Source organism: Lagenorhynchus albirostris, chromosome 10, assembly GCF_949774975.1.
Source record: "Lagenorhynchus albirostris chromosome 10, mLagAlb1.1, whole genome shotgun sequence".
NCBI classification, from domain to species: domain Eukaryota; kingdom Metazoa; phylum Chordata; class Mammalia; order Artiodactyla; family Delphinidae; genus Lagenorhynchus; species Lagenorhynchus albirostris.
This window is the reverse complement of record NC_083104.1, coordinates 84964857-84981628: the sequence shown is the minus strand read 5'-3', so window position 1 is coordinate 84981628 and position 16772 is coordinate 84964857. Positions and strand designations below refer to the sequence as shown.

General features: G+C 39.0%; 1 protein-coding gene and 1 long non-coding RNA gene across 3 annotated transcripts; one reads left to right on the top strand and one right to left on the bottom strand.

The window, feature by feature from the left end:
* Positions 1-607: 607 nt before the first annotated feature.
* C10H6orf62 (chromosome 10 C6orf62 homolog) lies at positions 608-15127 on the bottom strand. 2 transcript variants are annotated; one of them, XM_060163576.1, is made up of 5 exons: positions 14097-15127; positions 10873-11049; positions 9720-9842; positions 6368-6502; positions 608-2011 (listed from the first exon to the last, which is right to left on the bottom strand). In XM_060163576.1, the coding sequence occupies exons 1-5, from the start codon at positions 14136-14138 to the stop codon at positions 1886-1888; spliced, it is 603 nt and encodes a 200-aa protein (XP_060019559.1). In that variant the 5' UTR covers positions 14139-15127; the 3' UTR covers positions 608-1885. The 2 variants fall into 2 exon arrangements, with proteins under 2 accessions (XP_060019559.1, XP_060019558.1); XM_060163575.1 differs by lacking the exon at positions 14097-15127 and adding an exon at positions 12758-14065.
* Positions 2746-5954, top strand: LOC132527658 (uncharacterized). Its single transcript, XR_009543039.1, has 2 exons — positions 2746-3481; positions 5715-5954. It is a non-coding gene; the product is annotated as an uncharacterized LOC132527658 (long non-coding RNA).
* Positions 15128-16772: the final 1645 nt, after the last annotated feature.

The following is a 16772-nucleotide window of genomic DNA, read 5'->3' as shown; positions in this document are numbered from 1 at the left end:
GTACTTGGGATATATGGAGTACCGAGGGGGAAGGGATCAAACTCCCAAACGATTCAGAAAATATATATAAATATATGGAAAAAGACAAAACGTCAAAATGTCAAGTTATTTTGTGGGTGAAGTTTATACAGGAGCTTTCTGTATTACTTATAACTTTCCCAATTAAAATTATTCTAAAATAAAAACTTTAACTCTACAGAGCCAGACAGCCAGGTTTTAAATCCTCCCCTACTCACAATGAGTGTGGACAAGTTCCTAAACCTCTGCATCTAGATCCCCTCAAGGTTGTTAGGTTAAGATAAGAGCTTAGAACAGTACCCAGCCACGATAAAGTGTTAATTTCAAATAGATTCTAATTTTAAATTGATCAGAAAACATGTGAAAAATTATTCTAAAATTAAGAATATTTTTTTTCTTTTCCATGAAACCAGGCATAAAGCCAGGATGATAATTGTTAAAAGCTAACAAAATGTCCTTGATTCCCATACCTGTTGAAATTACAAACCCAACTTCTCTTGAGTTTACTGTTTAGCCACGTTTATAAACCCTCCTAAGGTCATCAATAACGGGTACCCAAGCGACTTAGAAGAAAAGTTACCACTTCGAGTTTTGTGTATTCACCTGAATAGTCAGGGAAATTTCACCTATTTTATTTAGGTTTTCATTTATTCAAATTCCAACCAGAAGCTAAATACAATTGGAAACTGGTAAGCACTAAGTTTTACTCCAAAGGAGTAGGATCATTCAGATTTACTCCGATAAAAGTATGCAACCCTTAAGCAAAGCTTTTCTTCATTTAAAAGAAAAATAAAACCAAAAACCAAAAAAATCTATACAGTAGTCTTTCCTTATGTTCATTGCACAAAATGAGTTCTCCTTTTAGAACTTTGACACTCAATGGTGTTTTTGTATGTTTTCACAATTTAAGATCCAACTTTAGTAACTTTTCTACTTCAAAAAACCCTAAGTTTTCCTTTAGGGTGGTGTAAAAACCAGTATTTCTGCACAATTCACTGGAATTTTTTCCTTTATAATAAAAATCTTTTTAAAAACAAAAAACAAAACAAAAACCAAAAGGAAAGTCCTCTACCTATTATGGTTTCTGCAGCTATGAATGTATCTCTCAGTTTTATAGCTGCTTAGCTACTTCAGACTCCAGATCTGCTTTAATGTGTATAACTGAATCCACACTGAGCAGAATGCTCTTTCATAACAGCAACTTGGGGAGAGATCTGGAAATAAAATACATATATTTATGAGTACCAGGAAACAAACATGGCCCAGTAATATATGAGGCAAGAATGCCTACAATGAGATGCTTTTTTCATTTAAGATTTCTTTCCCATGGTTGTATTTTCTTTTTTTCTTTCTTTTTTTTTTTTTCAACAACCACTTCTGGTCATTAGAATGAATCTGACAGTGCTCTGGAACAATGTGATTATAACAAAGCTTTAAGTTTTTAAAATGTTATTTATACCTGTTACATTCACTTCTCACCCTCCAAATACTGATGACAGATGTCAAAGAGGCAAAAACCAGCACAAATGGAAAGACTATCAAAAATGAGTATCACCTTGTGCTTTCAGATACATTTAAGCATTTCAGTGTACAATAGTCCTTTCATTTCACATTTTTAGTAAGATGCTGATGCAGTGCAGCAAATATGCAAAGCATCTTCTTTCACACAGTCTGTGCAGAAGACATCTAATTTAAGTTCTGAGATACAAATGATAAAAAAAAATCCAGGATGAACAAGTTTCAAAATGCATAGTGTTCTGTGCATGAGTCCATTTTCTTTAAACTCTGAAAGAATAAAGTGGTAAGAAAAAAAGAAAAAAAACTGCTGCTGCACTCTCTGATCTTCTCCATTTTGCTGGTCAGCACTCTATTCTGGCATATAAGGATGGAGGTGATCCTCTATGGTGCCAACTGCCCAGTGGGTAAGCTGCTCCTGGGGCAGGTAGAGGCAGATGCTGCATAACTTGAAGATTGTAGCTTTGTTTTTTGGAGTCTGGAAGGGGAAAATTTTTTTTAATATTCTTAATAAATAAAGACTTTAACATAAATGACCGATTATCACATGAAGTCCATCTCCCACAATTTATTAAGCACTTAATGGACACAGTAACAAAGCATACAGAGTAAGGGAAGAAATTATGGTTCCCATCCATAGGGACCTTAGCCTAAATAGGACAGAACCTTGCCATACAAAATATAGAGAAAACAGAGTAAACATGATTATAAACTAAATGTTTACAGAGTTTATGCAGAATAAAAAATTGTAAGTTAGGAAAGTCAAACACAGACTACTTGCTGAAAGAAATCAGGGTTAAAAGCATTTCATGGAGACAGATTTGAACAGCGGTTTGCAATCACATTTGTATACAGAAAGACAGCAGATGTGGTGAGAGTAGATGGTAGAGAGATTAGAAATAGGTAAAAAAGATTTAAGTGTATCCTGGGGGAAAGGACTAGAAGGCCAAAGTATTAACAGTTAAATCAAACTCTAAGTATTTTTTAAAAAGCAGTTACTATTTTAACATCTAACATGTGATAAACAAATTCTAGGTGCTTTCACAAATAACCACTGCTAGTAAGTGGAAGACGAAATCTGAACCCAGAACTGCCTTCAAAGTTTTGCATCTTTTCACTATAGCACCTCTTAAAAAAAAAGGTGAAAGACTGCCTTTGCCAATGTCTGAAGCAGACTAGCTACCTACATATGTAAATGAACCTATACATATATATTTTTTCATTTTAACTTTTAAAACAACCTATGACTATTCAGACTCTAGGCATATGCCTCTATGCCATTGCGCATTCAAAGTTCTTTTTTGCTGTAGCCCTTATCATATATATTATATTAGGATATAAAGGGCAGAAGATCTCTGCTAGATGATTTTTATCAAATTTCTTAATTTCTGGATTTCCTTAGCTATAAAATGGTACTAGTAAGATCTACACCTCAGAAGACTGCTGTGAGGATTAAATAAGCTCATACACGTAAAGCTCTTAGTATAGAGTCTGGTGCATAATACAGTTGACCCTTGAACAACATGGGTTTGGGCTGCTCAGGTCCACTTATACATAAATTTTTTCCAATAAATATACTGGGAAAATTTTGGAGATTTGTGATAATTTGAAAAAATAGACAAACCACGCAGTCTAGAAATTTCAAAAACAGTTAAGTGTGTCATGAATGCATAAAATATATGTACAGATGACCCTTGAACACCACAGGCGGTGGGGCACCGACCCTACCTGCAGTTGAAAATCTGCATAGAGTTTAGTCTTCCCTCCATATACTCGGTTCCAGATCAGCAGATTCAACCAACCACGAATTCAACCAACTGCAGATCGTGCAGTACTGTAGTATGTATTTATTGAAAAAACTTCATGTATTAAGTGGATCAGCGCAGCTCTAACCTGTGTCATTCAAGGGTCAACTGCAGACCCTAGTCTATTCTTACATAGGCCTAAGGTGAGTGACATTTAATATATAATTAATGTGTTAGCTTTCTACCTGTTTTACTGCTTTGCTTTCAAAGGATTACATTACCATACAGTATGCCTCTCTCACAACTGGAGAAATAACATAGCCTGTAAGTGGCTTTTAAAAAAATGTTACAATGTTTCTAATACTGTATTATGAATATGCCTATAATACTGTATGCCATAAAACTTTCATAATGATTCATTCATTAGCATTCGTTAGTGGACAGCTAGGCTACCAAGAAGCAATCGTATCGATTACAGTACGCTGTCATAAAGCAACCATACTGCACTTCTTCAATATCAATATATGGATCATTATACCTGTAAATAAATATGAATTTCTTTTTCACATTATCTTTTTGATGTCTAATGTTACTAATATAATTAGTAGATGTTACTAATATAACACCTAGTGTTTTGTATCATATAAAACAATACTGTAGTTACTGACAATTCATCTTGTAAATAAAATTCATAAACTTAGGTATCAATAAATACAGTATAGTACTGTAAGTGTATTTTCTATTATGATTTTCTTAACATCTTCTCTTCAGCTTTATTGTTAAGAATACAATATGTAACACACATAACATACAAAATACGTGTTAATCAACCATTTACATTATTAGTAAGGCATCCAGTCAACGGTAGACTAGTTAAGTTTATGAGGAGTCAAAAGTCATATGCAAACTGTATAGGGGTTGGCACCCTTAACCCCTGAATTGTTGAAGCATCAACTGTATACTATAGGTGGTGGCCACCACTATTATATCAATTCCCTCATGAACTAGTGGAGGTTGATTCTTCCATATAATGCCAATACAGCAACACATCTCCAGCTTATGAAGATCGAGAACAGAACCTGAGTGGAAGAAGGGGACTAAGAGCACTGAAGAACAAATTCATCTACAACTAGCAGATACCAGTGATCCCAGTGTGCCCAGGACTGACTGAGGGGTTTCTAGGACCTGGGACTTTCCAGTATTAAAACCAGGACATTCCAGACAAACTGAGACTACTGGTCACATCCTACCTTCAACCCAAATTTAGCTTATGAGCTTATAATTTTCTTTTCATTAAAAGGATTCAAGCTGTTTGCTTCATAAAATATTAACACCTGACCTCGATACATAAAAAGAGATGATTTGTTAACTTATTTAGCCAAGAAACTCCTTCAATTCACTAGTCATTTCTATATAGTATTATTGACCTCATATATATTCACGTGAAAATGAAGTTGCTACACTAGTGTATGTTATTATTAAATCTATGACTAAAAATCTCTGTTGTGGATTCCACAATATAAGTCAGTACCCTGCTATACAGTATTTTCTCAACAAGTAACTCAAATGAAAGTACACTACAGGCAATTAAAAAGGAAAAGAGTGTCAACTAAAAAGTATTCACCAAGGGCTTCCCTGGTGGCGCACTGGTTGGGAGTCTGCCTGCTGATGCGGGGGACATGGGTTCGTGCCCCGGTCCAGGAAGATCCCACATGCCGCAGAGCGGCTGGGCCCGTGAGCCATGGCTGCTGGGCCTGCGTGTCCGGAGCCTGTGCTCCGCAACGGGAGAGGCCACAACAGTGAGAGGCCCATGTACCGCAAAAAAAAAAAAAAAAAAAAGTATTCACCAAAGGAAAGCTGAGGTAAAGAGAACAAACAATAAGGCCAAAACCAAAAACACCCCACCTAAATTGTATGGTTTTTCTATCAGTTTTATCAGATGCTTCCGCGCAGGCTCAGCGGCCATGGCCCACTGGCCCAACCGCTCTGCGGCATGTGGGATCCTCCTGGACCGGGGCACGAACCCATGTCCCCTGCATTGGCAGGCAGACTCCCAACCACTGCGCCACCAGGGAAGCCCCTAATCTTCTTAATTCCCAGTTTTTTTATTTGTACCTACACCATAATTACTTAACTTTTTGCAAAATGGAAAATATACAATCTTCCCAAGTAGCCTATCAGCTCCTTGAAGGTAGCAGTATGATTCCCATTTGTATTTTTCTAGTACCTTGCATAGACTCGCTCTTAAATAAAAACAAAAATGTTCTACAATGTAATTAATAGTGTACTTTTAAAATAAGTCTTAATTTAAATCACCTTCTCAATGAGGCCTTCTCTGGTGACACCATCTAAGAATTCACACCCAACAGTTTATGTAATTCCCTTTTTTCTCTTAGCACTTATCACTAACTATATATTTTACTTATCTACTTCTAGGTCTCCCACAATGGAATGTCAACCCAAAAGGAATTTCTAACTTGTTCATTGCCGTACAGTGCCTGGCACTTAGCGCTCATTTGTTGAATCAATGCTAAATAAATTGAAATGATGCCATTTTTAAAAGTTAATAACAAAGTATCGATTATCTACTATAAATTCTAAGTGATGATATTTAGGCTTAGATTGGTAAGAATAAACAACACTTTACAGAATAAAAATCAATTTGGAATACCTGGATTGCTATTTAAATTGGAAGTACTTATTTAAAACACATGTGGACCTTTTAAAAACAGATGTGCCTCATCCTTTCAGATATTTATTTAAAAGGTCTAGGCCAGTGCTTCTCAAAACATAATGTGTTATCACTTGAGGATTTTATTCAAAGTAAAGATTTTGATTATTGCACACTGGAATCATGACTTCTAAAAGCTCCCCAGGTAGTTCTAATATGCAGCAAAGTTTTGGGAACCACTGTTCTCGGTTAAGGTCAGGACGTCTGTTTCTTGGTTTTTAAGTAACTTCAAAATTAATGCCATGTTGGAGGAGCAAAACAGAATTAAGTAACATAGAAAACAGTTTGCTAACCAATAAGCTTTTAAAATGAGCCCTTATGTGGTTTAAAAAAAAAAGAAAAGTAAAAAACTGCTTACCTGCAAGTGCTGTCTGTCAATGAAGAGAAACACTGACTGGTTAGGATTGTTGACAACAATTCCAGTCTTGTCCTTTCGGCTCAGTACGTGCAGAAACTGTTTTTCATAGTCACCGTGATGAAACTCAAATTTGGCCTAATTAAGAAATATAAATGTTTATGTGTAACCACAAACATGTTATATACCACCTGAAACATCAACTGCACTCGTATGCATAGAGTTGTGCTGTTCAGTACGGTAACCAATAGAGGCTACTTAAATTTATATTAATTAAATGGAATTTAAAATTCAGTTCTTTAGTAGTACTAGCCACATATCAATATGATCAATAGTCACATGTGGCTTGTGCCCTCCATTCTAACTAGTCTCTTGAGATACAGAAGATTTCCTTCATCACAGAAAGTTCTACTGGATAGCACTTCATAGTTTGACCTTTAAGAAAAACTACACCAAACTGACTAAATCCTAATACTCAATGATTTTAAGCCAAATATCATAAAATCAGATTTTCAAACCCACTCAGCTCAAGACCCCTACCTTAGTATTTTAAGCCCAATGACACATCCCTTCTTGCTATTATAACATATAAGGAATACTGTAGATGGTTCTTGGAAATAAATCTATTTATATTCCAAATTCCAATCCCAGCTGCACATCTCACTACTTATACGACCTGTGCAAATCCCTTAACTTTTTAAGACTTAAAACAGGGCTCTAACCCATCAGTTAAGAGGAGTAAACAAAATGTAAAGCCCACACCTGAAATATGCTTCCAGTCCTCACAGGGATGAGCACCTGAGGATACAGGAACCCCTCAAATTTTTTTCTTTTTTTTTTTTGCAGTACACGGGCCTCTCACTGCTGTGGTCTCTCCTGTTGTGGAGCATAGGCTCCGGACGCGCAGGCTCAGCGGCCGTGGCTCACGGGCCCAGCCGCTCCGCGGCACGTGGGATCTTCCCGGACTAGGGCACAAACCCGTGTCCCCTGCATCGGCAGGCGGACTCTCAACCACTGTGCCACCAGGGAAGCCGCCCCTCAAATTTTTAAAAGACGTTTTTATATGTATTTTTTCAGATGATTAAAAAAAACTTTTTGTTATGAAGAACAGTTATCAAGTCAGTCATAATATTCTTTTAATCTTTTAACATGAGGAAGATTAACACAATCCTCCCACAAAATGTCTGTGAAGAGGCCAAATGCTAGGTGAAAACACCAGGCTAACGGGGAATTCAAGAAACCTGGAAACTTTAATCTGATATTTAGATAGTGAACTGTAAAAATGATTAGTAGTCCATTCAGTTCAAACAATCTTTATTCTCCTATTATGTCAAAGACAGCAGAAAATACTAACATGGAAAAAACAGCAGTTCCTGCTATCTAGGATTTTACTACCCAGTAGTTTTTCTCATAAACCGTAACACAAAGATGTTATGGTATCCCCTATGTACTACTGTATGTAAAATGTAATACTGAATTGTACCTCTGCACAATTCAAATATTTATTGAACTCAGAATATAAAAAGCATGTTATCAGATACTGAAAAATATGAATAAGACTATCTCAACCTTAAGGGACTCACATACTGCTGAAGAGGAAAAGCACACAGAAATATAAAACCTAACCTGCTTCAAATCTTTACCCGAATAAGATGTGGTTATTTGTAAAAAACCTAAAATGGGTTCTTACTGTTAAAGTGCTATGGGAAGAAAGAATTAACAGAGTAGACAAGAGTGCAATATTAGGAAGTGATTTTGCATTGGGCCTTGAAAGATGACAGTAATTTTCCTTGGAGAAAATAGTAATGGTAAGTAATTTGGAAAATGCCGTTATAGGAAACAGAACCTACACAAACACAAGTGTCAAAATCAAGACACTGCTCAAGAAAGCAAGCCTCAAGTGTTTCAATATGGCAAATATCAGGGTGGATGGAAGAGGCCAGTAGAGTATCACACTGAAAAGAGATTTGAGTGAGACTGGAAAAGGCCTTGTCCGTATTTCTATGGCACTTCAGTTCCATCCTATTTGAATATCCAAAGATTTGGGAAGAAGCGGTCCACACTGAAAAGAAAACTCTCATAGGTACCATGTAAGAAATAATTCCCGGAAGAAAAGTAATGAATGTTTTAATAGTGTGATGAGGAGCTAACCTAAAGCAACAGCGTAAGGGATGAAGAGGAAAGAAGAGATCTACTTTACTAGTACTTCTCTGTACTTCACAGCACTATGAATACAGTAGAACTGGATATTTTAAAACAATCTTTACTCTGGTTCCTATTAAATCTCACGACTGAAGTATTCAGATTTTAAACTGCTTCGAGTCAAAAAAAAAAAAAACTGTGAGTTAAAGTTTACTTTTCCTTTTCTCATCTATCGTGAGAGAAAAAACTATGTTATTTTTATTTAAAGCTTTTCAGGATATTTATGTATATTAAATTACTTCAGAGAAGTGTATTTGTTTTTACATTGTTACCTTATTTACTGCAGTAGAATTCTAAAATTATAAAGCTATTACCTATATCCTACTGCTTATATTCAGTCCGTAAGTTAACGTTTTATCATTCGCGGAGCTTTCTACAGTACAGGGTAGCGAATTAAACAAATTCTTTGTTTTTCTGATTGTTAAATAAGTATGCTCATATAGAAATTTACTGAAACACATACATATATTTAAAAAGGAAAAGTTAGCTATATCTGACCTAAAACTAATCATAATTAACACTTTGGTGGATCTTGTTGTACTTCCTTCCATTCATATATATATATATATATATATATATATACACACACACACACTATAAATAAAATTAAAATCATCAACACCCAGGTAAATGCCCTGAAACAAAGCACTAGAATTGTCAAGCACATCAAATGACAAGTCAAAACATAGCAAGATGTCAAGGAAAGTTAATTAAGAACTACTACTACATTTACTTTTCTCCTATAAAGTTTTTATGCAAATCAACTCCTAGAAAAGGGTTTAATTCATTTCTTAGATTCCTTTGACAACCAGGGTTAAGTATAAAGTATTTTAGGAGTGTGTGTGGTGCAGGGGAAGAGATTTTCTGAAGTTCCTCTATGGGCTCCTCTATAAACAAACAAATGTCTACCTTAAAAGATTTTCTCTGACCATAATTTCAAGGACACACTGGATGGTTAGAACCACCTCATTCTCAAGAGATTCTATAATCCAAACGCTTCCTATTCTTGCATTACAACAGTCAAAAGGCGAGGAGGGACTCATGAAGTAAAACTTATTAGAGAGCATATTCCCAAAGAATTTCTTTAATTGGACCCTATTCTGAGTTTTCAACTTGTTTACATGTTCACCACACTTATTTTAGAATAAAATACCTGAACAGGCCTAAAAGGCTCATCAGATTCTTTCCACCGAGAGAACAGGAGACAGACAATTTTTTCAATATCATTCCGAGGCCAAAGAATGAAATCCATCTCCTGAGTACAGCCAATTACATCCTATAAAATGCCAAAAAAAAATAAAAAATAAAAATTTACTTTCAAGGAAACAAAGCCGAAACAAGCAGTGTCACAACTTACAGGGTTTGACTACAGAAACATTTTACAAGTGCAAAAGGTCCACTATACAGCCGACCCTTGAACAGCTTGGGCATGAAGGGCACTGAGCAGAGTCGAAATTTCAGCACACAACTTTATAGCCAGCCCCCCATACACCTACAGTCCTGCATCTGTGAATTCAACCAACTGTGGATTGAGTAGTATTGTATATGTATTTATTGAAAAAATCTGCTTATAAGTGGATCCTGGCAGTTGGTGCAAATCTGTGTTGTTCAAGGGTCAACCATGTATCACTTTATGTCTTTTATGAGGTCTGTATACAATTTGAACAGCTCATGACCTAATTCTAATTTTTATCTTATAGAGTCCACATATAATCACTCAGTCCAATGTTTTTCACATCAAGATCTTAACTCAGTGCATAGTGAAAACTCCAACCGCAGCTCTAATTTTTTGTCTTTTCTTTTTTCTTTTAAAGTCCTTGTACCATTATTTCCACTCTTCAAAATCAGAACTTCTGATATGAATCACTACCTTCTAATCACAGGTGAAATGCTATTTTTGTTGTATGCTGATTATTGAGGCCAACTAACCTCTTCCAGACCAGTATATGGTTATCTCCAGCCTCCCCAACAAGCCCACTAATCCTGGGGACCTCTTGTTCAAGTTTGCCCAGACTAACTTTCTTTCAATGAGTTGCAGAGGTTTAGCAAAATTCCTTACTTATAAGGGGCATGATGTTCTCCCCTGAAAAAGGAAATCCCAATGAACAGTAATATAAACCACGAACCACAGCAACAATGTACACAATTACCAACATAATAACACATAAGAAAGTTATCCATGCTTTATTTAAATTCCACTTTTAAAGAGATTTATGACTATAATTAACTACCCATTCTTAGGAGGAAGAAAAACCCAAGTTTAACTCACAAAAACCTACCAAAACCAAGACAAAAATAGAATTTACCCTTCTCATAGACTGGTATCGAGGAGCATGGAGCTGTACCACATCCTTCTGTAAAAGCTCTATGGAACTTTCCAAGGAATAGCTGGAATCTCGCACACCTTTCAGGATATTTTCTTCATAATTATTTGTCATGACTGGTATAACCTCAGACACTTCAAAGAGTGCTGATTTTTTCTTCTAAAAGAAAAAAAAAAAGGTGTATTAACCCACAGGTAGCACACTGTCTTAACACCCAGAGTTCATATTACAATGTGATGTACCTTTATTCTAACCCAGCAAAATTCTTAACTGATGTAATTTTTGTACTGAAAACACAGATTTCCAAATAGGTGGATCCTTCTGTTCTCCCAACCCCCTTACTCCTCTACCACACACAAACAGGCTATTATCAGAATGTTTTAACTGCATGGTTTTATAGCATTATGGTAATCATAGCAAGTACTTATTTTAGATAATATTTCTTAAATGCTGTGAGAAACAAACACCAGATACCCCTAAGGTTAAAAAAACAAAACAGTGATTTACTCTTGATGTAAATTCACTTAACTGGTCCTATATACAGCCAAATTAAAATCTCAGCAGTTTAAAATCAAAGCTCTTCAGACAAATTAACTGCTTCACTCCTTAAAAGGGTCAATTTCCATTACTCCTTCTGGATATTATGTAACTACAAGCGTCAACATTCAAGAAAAAAAAAGTCTACCAAATCTTCAAACGTAGTTAAGATCAAGGGCTCATCATCAACTTAGGTTATAAAATTTATCAACTGCTCAGACAACTGCCTGGATACTGTCCACTCAAAGAATAAAAGCAGGTTTTCATAGGTGTTAGAAGAGCTAGATGGTATAATCTGGGGCATCTCACAGATTACATTCAAATATCTAGTCTCACTACTTATATCTTGTATTTATTTCTAGTGAACCTACATTATAATGGCTTCAACTAAAATCTCATCTTATCGATGCTGCAATTAACAAAAAAAGGAAAAAAAAGAAGTAAATCCGTGATATCATTTCAAAACAAACCACTTTTGAAACCACTTTAAAATGCTATACTCTAGCAGCTAAGAGCATTCTTAAATATTGAATAGTATCTTTAATAGTGGGGTAAAAACGTGGGAAAATTAAAGGGATACCAAGCTAAGATGATGTTTCTGATGTGAAATTAGCTCATAATTTAAGCACAAAATCAAAGTAGTATTTCCTTAATATTCATAACCTGACCTCATGTCAAAGAGAGATCGATTATCTAAGAAAGTGTCCATTATTTTAAGTTGCAAAAAAAATACTGCTTTTATCATGTTCTCCTCACAACTTATTATTTGCTATTTAACTGTGAATTAATTCTGATTAAGACAAAAAAAATTTAAACTTCTTTTGGTCATTCTGAATTTTAATCAACTGCACTTCTAAACACAAATTAAACCTTTACAGTAATCAATTGCTCTAAGAATTAAAGTGCATTCTATTTCGTTAAATGTACCATGAGAAAAGGTAACGAGTTGATGAACCAGATCGCTTTCTGCATATAAACATTTTGATTCTAATTTACTACTTTCAAACATTCTGTATACTTTAAACAATCTTTAAATTCAGTTATCAAGTTCTTTATGTAACTCCACATAAATGAAATTCACTGTAAAACATAAATGAGTTTTACAAATGCTACCCACCCCATGTTAACTAAAAGTGGATCCTAAGAAGCTTTAGAATTAATACCAAACCAAGAGCACTCAAGCCTTCCATTCATAGTTATACCGCAACTCCTTTGATTGAGATAATTACCCACAAGGGTCAAAGTTAAAGCACACAAATGTAGAGTCTTTAACCTAATATACACTTACAAAAATCACTTGTGCTAATTCACATTAAGAACTTTAAATTACCTTCTCCTTGAATACAAAGGCAATATACATCTTGAAGTCAAACTGGTCAGCTAGAGATTCTTTTTTCTTTCTAAGCTGAGCACGTAGTCTGTTCAGAGCTTGTTTCTTCCGGGAGTTTGGGTCCCCCATTTTGAAATACAGGTGGTACTAAAGCCTTTGGAAATTGTCACTAAACTATGGGCACTTTTTCTTAAGACTCAAGTACAACAGAAACAAGTCATTTTTTTCCTGCTAATATGATTGAATAGCTAAAATCAAGACTGTAACCCAAAACCTGCACCTTCTGGCAATATTAGCAGACTGTCATATTACAGGGTCAAGAAACAAAAGCTGCTGTCCAGTCATGTTTGGACAATAACGTTTGGGGTCAGATGGGAAAAAGGAAGGGAAGGAAGGAAAGAAAGAGGAGAAAATACTTGAACTAACTTTTTGGAAAACACATTTGGCTTAACTGCCAAAATAAAAGTGGGGGAACTGAAAAACCTATTAATAGGATTTAGGTGTGCAATAAAACACAGCTGACATCAGTCCAATCCTTAAAATCCATCCGGATTTTTTTCCCTCTTTTCAGAGAAGGGATAATGAAAAGGAATGGGGAGGGGGACTGTGATCCTTGCTTTCTGAATGTCAAAAAAAAAAAAAAAAAAAGGAAAGGGGGAAAAAAAAGCCACCAAAATAACCCCCCAAAACAGGGTAGGTGAATGAAACTGAAATATCCAATTGGATTTTACCCAGCCAGATCCATGGCTGTAGTACCTAATTAATTCTTAGTTATTTCAGATTTCACTATTGCTATATATTGTCAGTGCGTGTTATTGATTACACTTGGTGGTGAGCAAAGAGAAAAGTGCAAAATCGGTTGAGAAGGAAGGGGAGAGGTACAGGGCTTCCCTGCAATCAACTACAGTGTATACCGGGGGCGGGCAGCTGTTGCCCAAAGGAGCCATAAGAAAAAACAGCGGAGTCATTACCAACTTCCCCATCACCCACATTTTCACCCTCAGGCGGCTGCTAATGCTGCTGCCAAGGAGAATCATGATGGCACAGGGAAAGGGCGTACAGAATACAGTAATGACTCCGGCTCTGTGGTTAGACCTGATTAACGCCCGGGATCCCAACACCCCAAGTCCTGCGATGAGTCCTACATTCCCCAAGGGAGCCTTCCCTATGAATGTGCCCCCGTGCACGACCGTGGGGAGTGCGACTTATCTTCGTGTGAGCATTGCTGAGGCAAAGGTGGCGGGCTCTTCTCCCAAATCCCAGGCAGTGCCTGGGGACCACCGGCCTTCCACCCCCCAGGTCCCACCCCCACCCTTTGCCTTCAGCGGCAGCGACTCACTCGCACCACGGGAGACACTGGATCACTCGGGTTTTCACTCATTTCATCGTGGAAACAATCCCCGCCCGGGTAGAGGAGGCGGGAGAGGGTAAATGGGAAGGATCAGTGGGAAGAAAAGAAAATAGTTGCGTTAATATTATTTTTTAAAGTATGCCCACCCCACCCCCCCCAAGAAAAAAAAATTAAGTTCCCGGATTCCGCTCTCACGTTGAACAGACCATGTTTCCCGAGTTTGAATTGCTTAGGGCGGGGTCGTTAGTTGGTTTCCCAAAGGGGTAGAGGGTGGACTCGAGGCAGCTGGGTCGGGGGTGGGTGACGGGGAAGTCCCCTCCCTGTCCCCGCGGAGACCGGGACTCACTGACCGACTCTCGGGTGGGGTTCGGGCCCTCTAGCCGCAGCCCGCGGGCGGAGCGGTGGCGGCGGCGGAAGAGGAGGCGGCGGCGGGGGCGCTGCTCGCAGCACTGGCAGGAGCCATGTCAAGAGAAAACCACCAGCCAACTGAGCCCCTCCATCCCCGCTGCAGTGCGCACTGTGACCGGGCCGCCCGCGCTGCTGCCGCCGCTCAGCCCCCACCTGGGACCCATAGTCTGGCTCGGCGCCCCGGGCGGCGGCGGACTGGAAGGACGCGGGTACGGCGGCGACGGCGAGAGAAAGAGAGAAGGAGAAACGAGGAGGAAGAGGGGGGTCGGATTTGTACTGGCGGCAGAGGGGGAAGGGAGGAAGGGGAGGGGAGCCCTGCGCTAAGGGGGGGGGTCTGTCAGCGAAGTAAACCCCCCAAAATAAAGTTATTTCAGTTCAAGCATCTGCTCTGGAGTCTTTCTTCTCCGCACGGGTCGAGTTCCGGCTCTCGGAAAGAAGGTCGAGGAGACCAGGAGGGCAGAGATGCTGAAGCGGAGGGTGGGCTTCCGCGGTGGCACAGCTCGGATCCCCCCCACCGGTGGCTGCGGAAGCGGCAGCGGCGGCGGCGACCTCGACGCCTCCCAGGTCCGGGGCAGAGTCGCGTTTGAGAAGAGAAGCGAGAACAAACAACTTAAAATGGCAGCGACGGCCGCTGCGTCACCCGCCCCTCACCGGCACCGCCCCGAACTCTCTGCGGCTGCGCACCCCGCGGGCCGTCACCATCCGCGCAGAAGCGAAGAGGGAGAAAAAACTGGAAGGGGGGAAGGTTTACATGGTTGTCAAAGAAGGGAGGAAAGAAGAGCTGGAGCAGAGGGTGTGAGTAAGCTTTTAAAAGGGTGATTCTTTGAGCTTAAGCTTCTTAGTTAACATTCCGCCTCAAAGGGAAGTTTGAGAATAGACACTCCCCTCTTGTCCAGTATGGAGTTTCCATAGGGCGTGGAAAGGGCCGACCCATTCTCCCTCCGCCCCCTCTGTCGGGAGGTCCCGGGCTCCAGAGTTGGCCCCCTCGCCCCTCCCACTCTGTCGTCAAAAAGCCACGCCCTTATGCCCTCCCAGACGAAGCACCAGGATGGATTCACTCTTCCCTCGGCTGGTCCGCCTCTTAGACTCCGCCGGGTCGCGGGACGGGGCGGAGCCGGTGGGCAGGGAGTAAGCGAAGGTGAAGGAGGCGGAGTAAGGGAGGAAAAGGGAAATGTGTGTCGGAAGAGGAGGCAAAGACTCCCATTTCAGTTCGTTGTGGTTTTATTTCTAAACCACTGATTGGTAGTCCTTCTGGTCTGCCCCGCGGTATCTTGCAGCTGAAAAGTCATTTCCAATACCTGGAATTTAAACAGCGTACAGCAGAAAGTGGCTCACGTTGGTCGCACATGGCTCTCTGTCCCCACCTCGCCATGTGCGCAGGGAGGGAGGACGGCCCTCAAGCTCCGAAGAAGGTGAAGGCGCCGCCGTTGGAGCGTTGCTGCTGTGGCTTAGCAGAAAAACTGCCGAACCTGCCCCTTGGATCATTTTAACCCTACTTTGAGAACACAATTTCTTTCTTTTTTTTTGAGTTTTTGAACTTTATTTTATTTTTTTATACAGCAGGTTCTTATTAGTCATCAGTTTTCTACACATCAGCGTATACATGTCAATCTCAATCGACCAATTCATCACACACACACCCCCACGGCTTTCCCCCCTTGGTGTCCATACGTTTGGAGAACACAGTTTCTATGGCGATCCGTCAATCAGGACCTTAGACCTAGGACCTGTCCCTTAGGTGGTTCTCTGTCTTCCTCAAAATATGAAGAGGGTACTGTGGGACGGACCCACACATCCAAATCACAGGTCTTTGGCACGAAAAAGCAATGAGTCCCACTTTTCAGAGCTCCAGTGTGCCTATAAAAACTCAGTTATATAAATAAGTAATCAGCAAAGGCCAACACTCAACAAAAGCAAAGCCTACATAATCCTTTATGAGCTACTCTCTGTGATGAAATTTTAGAACTCTATTGGGTCCCCAAAGTACTGCTCTTCACTTGGTAAAATCAAAATAGATGACCTGTAATGACATATTTTTCACCCATGAATTAAAAGAATAATTGCAACCCACCCTTCAAAATAAATTGTTCACAACTAAAAGATGAGATTCCTGAGGTTTCCAAATTATTGTTAACCTTGAAAGATAAATCTAGCATTTTCCTAGTGCTTCCCTGATTGATTTTCACAATCACATAATGATAACTGTGCAGAAAACTCAAAGGGTAAAATTGAGGATTTCAGGTAGTTTAGGACATT